A 12,042-nucleotide genomic window follows, 5' to 3' on the forward strand; every position below is an offset into this window, starting at 1 on the left:
AAATGTAATGTGGTCATTGTGAACAACAACCGCAAAATAAGTCTCCAAATGTGGCTTGCCATTTGTCCAACTTTCACAGTTCAATTACATTAGCCCTCATTTGTTCACATTTAATATGACTTACAGTTGTGTTTTTTTTTTTTGCAATATGGATTTCTTTCAGCCGTTTTCATCACCACTGTCAGTCCTGACAAACAATAGGAAATGTGATTTGCAATAGAATCAATTGATAACTGAACTGCAGTCACACACACACACAAACACTGGCAATTGAGCAATAATTGTCAGCAATTGTAAGATGCAGGATGTTTCCTATGAACATAATCCAGCAGTTGGTGTAGTTATATCAATAACTTTATTAAGACAGAAGCCTTACAAAAGAAAAAATGGAGTATGAGAAAGTCTGTGCAGCAGAAACAGGCGTATGTAGGACATTTTCTGTCATTATTTCCACATATCATTCCTCTAATTATTTGCGACATAAAATGGATTACACATGTTTGCACCCTACTTTGGATTGAATTCAGAATTGATTAAATATATAGCGCTCAGCACCAATTTCTGCTTAAAGGATACCCAAGTCTTTATTGGCGCAAAGACGACGGACAACGTAAAAAAACGATCACCGGGTTGTTCCTTCCCTGCACTTCCCCGTTGTATTTACTAGCACAGTTCCCTCGCTTAGACTGCAAAGAACTACTACAGAATGATCATGTACCAAGATGATGCATTGAGTTCTGGATACAGCTGCCACTTTTGACCTTGGATGTGTTCACAGATCTTCCTCAGCTGTCAGCTGCAGCAACTTGACCTTGAAATGACTGACGAAAAAAAAAAAACTCTCTCAAAATCTATCCATTTCTTTGACCTATTACGTTAGGATATTTTAGACTTCTCGAACAAGGTGCATTCGCCAAAGAAAATACATGTATATCATTTTACTTTTTAATGCTTTAATTGTTAGTATTCTATTTGTACTTGTGCCAAGAGGACAATTTCAAACTACCACTAACATAATTGAAATTACCCCTGGAGCATGTTATCATTGCATATCATTCAGTTCATGGCATGTGCATGTGGTGGTTGGTTTGATTTATTTTCTGTATGTCTGCATCCGTAGGATTATATACATCATAAGCAAGGTTATCAATAAATAATAAATATTAAATAAATAGCTCTGTAGGAGACTGCATGGAAAGTAGTGAAGAGAGTAAAAGTGATGTCACAAAATTCCCCCATCAAATAAGTCTCAAAATGGCCAGCCATCACACTCAATATCTCTGCAAATGACTCAAGTGCATCAACATCTTTCAAACATGTTGAAGGTTGATTTAGCATGAGTTAACCTGACACTGACATTTTAAAATGAGATGAGATTTAAAATGCCCTTTACACATATGCAAAAACCAAAATAAAAAAATGAAATGATGTAATCACTATGGACTCTTTGAATAATACAAAATAATTATTAATAAACAGCTATGATGTTTAACTTTTAATGATTATATAAATCTTGTACCCCATTAAAGATCTAATGATTATAATGATTCATAAGACCAACTGAAAATCATCTTTTACCATCCTTGTATGCCAACTAACTGAGGTTTCTGTGTCCACTTTAGAAAATAATGCTAATCGAGTCAACATTCCTTAGTGGTATGTCTTTATTGCATGAAGCCTAATCCATTTTAATTGAGACCTGTCCTTACACAAAAGTGATTGCTTATCTTGGTCACTGGTGTTAATCAGAGGTCATTTTGGGTTACAAACGAGTCCATTATATTATCAGACTAATTAAGTGTGATGTCAAATAATTTCAAACAATTATCTGCACCCCACATTAACAACTTTTTGCCACTTTACTGTGACAAAAGGCAGGTTTGTTGGCTGTATGGATTTCTTATGTGCAGCTTTTTCTTGCTTTCATTGGAGGAAACCAATTAAAAATGGCAGCAAATCAAGATGTGTTTAGTGGCATGTTAGTGCCACTAACAAGCATATATATTAACAATCAGCAAGAATTATGATTCAATATGTCACTTATATCAGAGAAATATACTTTTCTATCTGAATTAGTCATGAATTATAAAGTAATGACATTGTAAAATTTCAATTCAACAGTCATAATCAATCCTTAACACTCAGGCATTGCAATAAAATAACAGGATGCTGGAAGGAAATACAGATTTATAGGCCAGTTTTCAGATGCAGTGAAAAATGCATCCCCTCTTTCCATCACCAAGTAGAATTGTGTCAAATTTTAATATGTATACATTCATACATTGTCCACGATTTATAGCTTCAGACTTTCAGATACATGGCAGTATATTTTACTATGGTGCAAAAAGACTTTGAAATCACTGTGTTAATGGTTTTATAATTATTTTATTTTGACACAAGGGATACTCCTCCACTTACATTTCTTAAACATGCTCCCCCCCACCTCTCCCATTGTCATAAGACTGACTTTGATCCTTGTGGAAGGAGATAGATTAGTATAGGTTAAAGGAAGGCACAATGCCAGCAGGCACCAAGAAAGCTTCCTAATATAGCTCTAAAAGTGCAATTAAAATCTAACCTGTATGCCCCTCTATTGAGTTCTGGGTATACGCCAAGGAAGGTTGTTGCATTGAGACATATTTTAGGAGTGTTATTTTATGTAGAGAGAAGTCCACTGGGGACTAATTTGAAGCTGACAAAATTGTGCATTTCAATGTCACTCGAGGTCAGAAGCTCACAAGGCCAATAGATTTGTCACTTGTGTTATACACCAACGCAATGACCCCACCCCACTCAAGTAACTCCTGAGCCTTAATCAACCCCCTGATACTTTCTGTTAAGGTACCTGTTATACTACAATGCAATCTTGTAAAATGAAACAGAAGTGAAAACACCTTGGGGAGGCCTTCATCCAGCAGTGGATTGGCAAAGTCTTATGCTGCTCATATATATGTCAAAAAGTATTCTAGAAATCTGCAGAAAATAATTAAAAAATAAAAACTGAAATAGCTTGATTGGATACGTTTCCACCCCCTACTATATTAGCTCAGGTGCAAGCAATTGCCTTCAAAATCATATACCTAGTTAGGTGGCCTCCACCTGTGTTAAATTGCAGTGATTCATGTGATTTTAGGATAAATTCAGCTGTTCCTGTTGGTTCCCTCTGCTGGGTCGTGCATTTCAAAGCAAAGACTCAACCATGAGCACCAAGGAGCTTTCAAAAGAACTCTGGGACAAAGATGTTAAAAGGCACAGATCAGAGATGGGTATAAAACAATATCAAAGGTCTTGAGCACAGTCAAGATGATTATTAAGAAGTGGAAGGTGTATGGCATCATCAAGACCCTGTCTAAATCTGTCCGTCCCTCCAAACTGGAATGACCGAGCAAGGAGGAGGCCACCAAAGTATAGAAAAGTCCTTGAGGAAAGCCTGCTGTGCTCTGTAAGAAAGCTGAAACTGGGTCGGAAGTTCACCTTTCAGACTGACAATGACCCAAAGCACACAGCTAAAGCTACATTGGAATGGTTACAGAATTAAAAGGTAAATGTCCTTGAGTGGCACAATTAGAGCCCTGACCCAAATCCAAACAAATATTTGTGGCATGACTTGAAGATTTCTGTCCATCAACGCTCCCCAGGGAACTTGACAGAGTTTGAACAGTAAAGAGTGATCAAATATTGCTACATCTAGGTGTGCAAAGCTGGTAGAGACCTATCCCAACAGACTCCCAGATGTAATTGCTACTAAAGGTGCTTCAATATAATCTCATCATCACCATCAGCCTATATCAATCTACTGCTGGGTGAAGGCCTCCCCAAGATGTTTCCATTTGCTTCATCTCTTTTCCATGTCATGCCTGCAAGGTTTATAATTTCATTTTCTCATCTTTTATGTTGTCGTCTTCTAGGTATTTTTTAATCTCTTGGTATCCATTCAATAACTTCCTTTGTCCGTCTTTGATCTGTTCTTCTAGCAATGTGTTCAGCCCATCACCATTAACATTTTCACTCTTTCAATGTCACATATTTTGGTTTGTTCTCAGATGCATTCATTTCTTTTTCAGTAGGAGTTTCAGTATATATATATATATATATATATATATATATATATATATATATATATATATATATATATATATATATATATATATCACACACACACACACACATATATATAAGCAAGAGATCTGCAGGGGGTGAATGCTTTTAGCTACTGTTCTTTCACAAATGGTATTTTGGCCATTATATGAAATCCCCACTGACTAACATTGGCAGTGAGTGAGAGCCGTCTCTCGCAGGTTTGCCAACTCTTTTGCAAATGAACACTCCACATTAAGTCTACATCTAAAAAAGTGTCTCTTATCACAGAAAGACTTTCTAATGCACTAGAAGAACTGAACATTTCATCTGGCAATCACCAGTGAGTGGTACTTTTCCCTCTTGCGGTTCAACAGGCCCTCCATTCATCTTCAGTCATCCAACTGAATCAGAGTCTTTCATTCAACTTTAAGCATATGTATGCAAACCAAAGGGGCTGCAACTATGCCACCTGTGCTTCCCTATGCTGTCAGCTTAGCGCTCCTTATAATGTATGATGCTCCCTAAAGCGTATCCTGAGCTATTCAACATCTGCATGCGCTGCTGACAAGCATAAGCAGGAATATTTGCATAGGGACTTACTTTCCTTTAGCCCGCCAATTACTATTTTTTTATATATAGTTTTCACCAAGCAAACTAATCACAGGTTCCCTGGCTTGATCATGTCCTTGGCTATTGATTTTTCTTTCATCACTATTCTGCAAAACTGCTTACTGGTGTAGATTGGATCAGTTTAGTTGTATTAGAGATTGTCACCTCAAGATTGCCATGGCAGCGTGTTGATGTCTTCTAGTGCATTTCACGCATCCAGATTTAATCTGGTGGGTTAATGCTCCTGACATGGAGAAAAATACCAAAGAAAAAACATTCAATGGGGAACACAGGAACTGTAAGGAGGAAAAATCTGTTCATTGTGTTTCTTGTGTGAAAAGCACCTGAATATATCTGCTCAGTAGACATGTTTCACACGTATCATTACGGATGAACAAAACCGACAGGTATTCTTTATTTCCCCTTCGGATACAATAGATTTTATAGCCAGCTGACATTTTACACAATTGGAATTGCTGTCTAAGGTGTGTTAATTTTCGCTTCTCAATTAACAGGAGCAATTGAAGCTGAGACAGATATGTTCTGAGTCACCTAACCAATCTCTCCCTTTTCTATTAAAGTCAGGCTTCCTTTTGAAATATTTTCTGAAGCTTTAAAAAAAAAAAAAAAAAATTATATATATATATATATATATATATATATATATACATACACTCACCTAAAGGATTATTAGGAACACCTGTTCAATTTCTCATTAATGCAATTATCTAACCAACCAATCACATGGCAGTTGCTTCAATGCATTTAGGGGTGTGGTCCTGGTCAAGACAATCTCCTGAACTCCAAACTGAATGTCTGAATGGGAAAGAAAGGTGATTTAAGCAATTTTGAGCGTGACATGGTTGTTGGTGCCAGACGGGCCGGTCTGAGTATTTCACAATCTGCTCAGTTACTGGGATTTTCACGCACAACCATTTCTAGGGTTTACAAAGAATGGTGTGAAAAGGGAAAAACATCCAGTATGCGGCAGTCCTGTGGGCGAAAATGCCTTGTTGATGCTAGAGGTCAGAGGAGAATGGGCCGACTGATTCAAGCTGATAGAAGAGCAACTTTGACTGAAATAACCACTCGTTACAACCGAGGTATGCAGCAAAGCATTTGTGAAGCCACAACACGTACAACCTTGAGGCGGATGGGCTACAACAGCAGAAGACCCCACCGGGTCCCACTCATCTCCACTACAAATAGGAAAAAGAGGCTACAATTTGCACAAGCTCACCAAAATTGGACAGTTGAAGACTGGAAAAATGTTGCCTGGTCTGATGAGTCTCGATTTCTGTTGAGACATTCAGATGGTAGAGTCAGAATTTGGCGTAAACAGAATGAGAACATGGATCCATCATGCCTTGTTACCACTGTGCAGGCTGGTGGTGGTGGTGTAATGGTGTGGGGGATGTTTTCTTGGCACACTTTAGGCCCCTTAGTGCCAATTGGGCATCGTTTAAATGCCACGGCCTACCTGAGCATTGTTTCTGACCATGTCCATCCCTTTATGACCACCATGTACCCATCCTCTGATGGCTACTTCCAGCAGGATAATGCACCATGTCACAAAGGTCGAATCATTTCAAATTGGTTTCTTGAACATGACAATGAGTTCACTGTACTAAACTGGCCCCAACAGTCACCAGATCTCAACCCAATAGAGCATCTTTGGGATGTGGTGGAACGGGAGCTTCGTGCCCTGGATGTGCATCCCACCAATCTCCATCAACTGCAAGATGCTATCCTATCAATATGGGCCAACATTTCTAAAGAATGCTTTCAGCACCTTGTTGAATCAATGCCACGTAGAATTAAGGCAGTTCTGAAGGCGAAAGGGGGTCAAACACAGTATTAGTATGGTGTTCCTAATAATCCTTTAGGTGAGTGTATATATATATATATATATATTATATTTTCAGTATCTGGATCACGAGACACTATTTAAAATAAAGATCTGTGTGTTATTTTATATCAAGGACTCAAAACTACACTAAAGAGTCTGGTTGTTATTTTCAAAGGCCTACCAGGAATTGTGGCTTCCATTTTAAGATTGTAAAATACAGCAATTTATGACTTGAGAGGGTCAGTCTGATTTGTAATTTTATTAATAGAAAAGCACAACCTGTACAACATTTTTAATAGGTGCTAGATTACAATATAAATAGTCCATATAGACCACCTTGCTCAAACTACTTTTTCTAATTAGTATACATTCTAATTTAATAGCTAGAAAAGTTAAAAGTAAATGGCTTCTGTAGCTAGAAATGAATGTCAGCACTAATGTGGTTGGGGGATTGCTGATCACAAATGCCATTCATCTGAATTTGACTGCTACACAAACTAAAAGTATTTCCTGTTGGGTAAAACCTGCTACTGCTGCAATAATAGGTCTTAATGACAGATATATTACAGAAGTTGTTCATGAATACTGGAAGAAAAGAAAAAGAAATGGAGACTGTGGATGAAAGTACTTCAGTCTCTAGTATGCAATGGGACTAGCTGTAACCTGCTATTTCTAAACTTGACAGGTTGGGTTGTGACATGACTGCCCCCTTGCATATGAAGATAAGTGATATTTGTTTATTGTTTTTTCATTGCTATGTCACTAGTTCATTCTTATTTTATGCAAATTTCCAAAGTGGTACAAGTTTCAAGTTTACTCACCTTACTCATTGCTGTTACAAGTCTTAATGTTGAAAGAGAGTTCACCATACTCTTCTGAATTCAAATCTCTTTGATGGTAAATGTACCCTTGGAAACAGAATAATTCTGCTATATATATTAAAATGTACTAAAATGTTCTGACTAAACCCACAAGGACATTACCCAAAAGACTTCAGTCCAACCCTGAGTGTTATTACCCAGTTCTGATTAGAAATTCTATCCGATACTGAACGTGATAAATGACATATACACTCGCCTAAAGGATTATTAGGAACACCTGTTCAATTTCTCATTAATGCAATTATCTAACCAACCAATCACATGGCAGTTGCTTCAATGCATTTAGGGGTGTGGTCCTGGTCAAGACAATCTCCTGAACTCCAAACTGAATATCTGAATGGGAAAGAAAGGTGATTTAAGCAATTTTGAGCGTGGCATGGTTGTTGGTGCCAGACGGGCCGGTCTGAGTATTTCACAATCTGCTCAGTTACTGGGATTTTCACGCACAACCATTTCTAGGGTTTACAAAGAATGGTGTGAAAAGGGAAAAACATCCAGTATGCGGCAGGCCTGTGGGCGAAAATGCCTTGTTGATGCTAGAGGTCAGAGGAGAATGGGCCGACTGATTCAAGCTGATAGAAGAGCAACTTTGACTGAAATAACCACTCGTTACAACCGAGGTATGCAGCAAAGCATTTGTGAAGCCACAACACGTACAACCTTGAGGCGGATGGGCTACAACAGCAGAAGACCCCACCGGGCACCACTCATCTCCACTACAAATAGGAAAAAGAGGCTACAATTTGCACAAGCTCACCAAAATTGGATAGTTGAAGACTGGAAAAATGTTGCCTGGTCTGATGAGTCTCGATTTCTGTTGAGACATTCAGATGGTAGAGTCAGAATTTGGCGTAAACAGAATGAGAACATGGATCCATCATGCCTTGTTACCACTGTGCAGGCTGGTGGTGGTGGTGTAATGGTGTGGGGGATGTTTTCTTGGCACACTTTAGGCCCCTTAGTGCCAATTGGGCATCGTTTAAATGCCACGGCCTACCTGAGCATTGTTTCTGACCATGTCCATCCCTTTATGACCACCATGTACCCATCCTCTGATGGCTACTTCCAGCAGGATAATGCACCATGTCACAAAGGTCGAATCATTTCAAATTGGTTTCTTGAACATGACAATGAGTTCACTGTACTAAACTGGCCCCCACAGTCACCAGATCTCAACCCAATAGAGCATCTTTGGGATGTGGTGGAACGGGAGCTTCGTGCCCTGGATGTGCATCCCACAAATCTCCATCAACTGCAAGATGCTATCCTATCAATATGGGCCAACATTTCTAAAGAATGCTTTCAGCACCTTGTTGAATCAATGCCACATAGAATTAAGGCAGTTCTGAAGGCGAAAGGGGGTCAAACACAGTATTAGTATGGTGTTCCTAATAATCCTTTAGGTGAGTGTATAAGAGTAACTGGACAAAAGCACAGTAATAATCCATCTGAAATCAAATGTTATTCTTAGCCCCAGGAATATTAGAACCATATGCCACATTTAATGAACTGATAAAAGAAACCCCCTCCCCCAAAAAGCTCGGATTCAGAAAAGTCTGTTACTCAAGCTTATATCTCTATTTGTCATTTTGTTAATGAAATAAATGTGCCTTAATGTAAAAATACACAAATGTGTATGTACATATATCATTTATTAACAGACTGAGGTGTAAGAAAGTTTTAGTAACGTGGTTCATTTCACTTCACACATCAGAATCACAGCAGGTTTTTTTTTGGTCATGCTTTTAAACGCAGGGAACATAAAAAGGAAAAAAAATAAGATTAACCTAAATGATCTGGGTTTATTAAATCAGAGGAACTTGAATTTCTGGAAGTGGAGGCAACAGAATGGTAATTCAATGGGGAAAGATATAAGTCATATCTTATTAAGGAGGTGGAACCGGCAATTATGCAACTGAAGTCAGAGAAGAAAGAAGAAAGAGCTAAACAAATCCCAGGAAATCAGAAGAGTTCGATTTTACCTCATGGTATAGAGCAGGGTTCCATTGTCTACCAATCTCAGGAGTTTATTAGGCGTCGTCATGTTATGGGCGACTGATTTCTTTCCATTGTGGAAAAATGTATCTGGGGTCCAGATCTTGCTGGCCAAGAGATTATTTAGTGCAAGGACTTGCATGGGACCATCGAACTTGAGACGCTCATCACTCCAACTCTGACGGAAGAAGACATCGATGGTGTATTCCTAGGAGAAGCAGACATTTTGTCAGTAACCAACACACACACACACACACACACACACACACACACACACACACACACACACACACACACACACACACACACACATATATATATTCCTGTAGCCTACAACTGACAGAATTACATTTTTTACATTACATTTTACAGCAAATCGTGTTCCGGATTTCTTTATTTTTTTTATAAAGATAAGGAAGAATACATAATACATAGGCCATAGATACATATATACTACTACTACAAAATATTATTATTATTATTATTATTATTATTATTATTATTAATAAATAATAGAATCAAACAAAACAAATACATAATAGTAGTGAACAATGTATCTGAAATTTAAACATAAAATCATGGGGTATCTGTGATTGCCCTAAAAATAAACAGGCTGGTATTCCGTCTCAATACCTGGAGGTCGACTACATAAGAGTCTTTGCTTCTGCATGGAGAACAGTTCCCCATATCTCCTCTGCAGATACAGATTGATGTGCCGATCAGCCCGGGGGCACAGCTGTATAATGACCATCTGCACTCCATGAAGGCAGTGGCTTGCGTCTTGGAGGATTGTTGGAGAATTTCAGATCGAACAGATCATTATCAAACATGAAAGGAATATCAGATTGCTTATACGGATGTTCTTTAATCCACCACGATAACTTTTTTTATGCACATCACGTTAAAAAGAATAGAGATCGACCAACACACCTGGTTTCCCCTAGTTCCTCTTAACAATTAAGCATTCAATGCAGTCATGCAAACCATCTAATCTGAAGCAAGGCTTAATATGTGAACAATATACATATAAGCTACATTTTCAATTATTAATGCATGGGCAGCAATGTGCATTAGCAGTCAGGGCTCTGGCCTCTGGAGCAGAGAATTGCGGGTCCAGTCCCAGGTGGGGGACACTGCTGTCGTACCCTTGAGCAAGGCACTGCACCTAGATTGCTCCAGTAAAAACCCAGCTGTATAAATGGGTAATTGTATGTAAAAATAGTGGAATATATTGTAAGTCACCCTGGCTAAGGGCATCTGCTAAGAAATATAATAATAAATAGCTTTTGTATTTATCCTCTCAATGGACAGATCAAGACCCAATCCTCAGGACTAGCAGTTTGAATATGTATCTTTAAAGTGGAAAAGGGCACTGACAAAAATTAGCTAATTATTGTCTGTCTTGAGCCTTTGTGTATCAGTATTTTATCTTGGGGCACCACATGTGCAAGCGATGCAATGTATACAGCTTATCAGATATCAGCACTGCTATGGTTTTCATTGTGTGTGTTTTTGGTTGCGACATTCTTAAGCCACGTGCAATAAGAATTAATGTGAGTTCAAGATCATGTTAATATAGAAAAACATTAAACCAAAATGAGAGAGGAGGCATTCAGATGTGTTTTTAATTAATTCAATTAATACAATACACAGTTCAGATGATAAAGTCCATAATAATATATATATTTTTTTTATTATCTAAAATTGACATTTAGTTTATGAATAACTGTCCTTACAATTAAGTACCTATATTGTGTTGCCATAAGATTTCCCTGTGACTATCCTACTATAACTCATTATGCCTTTTATTGGGAAACCGCCTTGTCAATGTGCAATCCTTAAGGCATTCTTCAAAGTGCATACTTGAATTGCTGTATTTTCATAGCTGTCGCTTGTGGGGTAATATATGCCTTTTATATATGCCTGATAAACTTAAAAAAAAAATATATATATATATATATATATATAATAATAATACCAGAAATATTCAATATTTATTTTCCAGATAAACTCAAAAGAACTGAAGTTTGGAGCAAGCAGAAAAAAAAACTCTTCAGCATTTTAAATATTGTTTTGGACAAAACAAATATATTTCACTGCTAACCTGCTGAACTAGGAAAGAATGAGATTAATATTCTGATGTACTTAATTAGATTGATTAATAATTAAGCCTTAATTAATTACCACAGATATTTTGGACAACACCTATAATTTGACATTTATTTGCCTTAGCAAATGAAAATAAAAAATACAAACTGAGATACTTTGACAACAACAAAGACCTGTCCAAAATTCTTATTTTTCAAATGTCCAGTAAATGTTAATTTCTCAGATGAAAGATTGTACCCAAAGAGTTTCTGAGGAACTACTGTGAATGTGAACTTACAGTTTAGTTGGTAGCAAAAAAAAAAAGTAATGAAAAGTAGATATCTAATTGATCAGAAGAGAATCAATCAGAGAGAATTAATGAAGTAGAGAAACAAAGAAAAAATATAATTGTAATGATTTGGAAGGCCACAAATGAGGTATTTCATTAATTGGCTGGCTTTGTAATGCTTGCAATTAATTTGGTAGTGTCGGAATGGGACCATTTTTGTGCTCATGTGGGATATATATTAAAAATGATAC

The 12,042-nt window shown here is 37.5% G+C and overlaps 1 protein-coding gene across 1 annotated transcript in view; it reads right to left on the minus strand.

Annotated features, from left to right (window-relative positions):
* gabra3 (gamma-aminobutyric acid type A receptor subunit alpha3) overlaps window positions 1-12,042 on the minus strand; it is an 81,413-nt gene that overhangs the window by 23,466 nt on the left and 45,905 nt on the right. Inside the window, exon 5 of the mRNA XM_066714825.1 lies at window positions 9,402-9,622. Coding sequence (XP_066570922.1) covers window positions 9,402-9,622 — 221 coding nt within the window. The remainder of the gene's footprint in view (window positions 1-9,401; window positions 9,623-12,042) is intronic.

Source organism: Amia ocellicauda, chromosome 10 (genome assembly GCF_036373705.1).
Source record: "Amia ocellicauda isolate fAmiCal2 chromosome 10, fAmiCal2.hap1, whole genome shotgun sequence".
In the NCBI taxonomy this organism is placed as follows: Eukaryota; Metazoa; Chordata; class Actinopteri; order Amiiformes; family Amiidae; genus Amia; species Amia ocellicauda.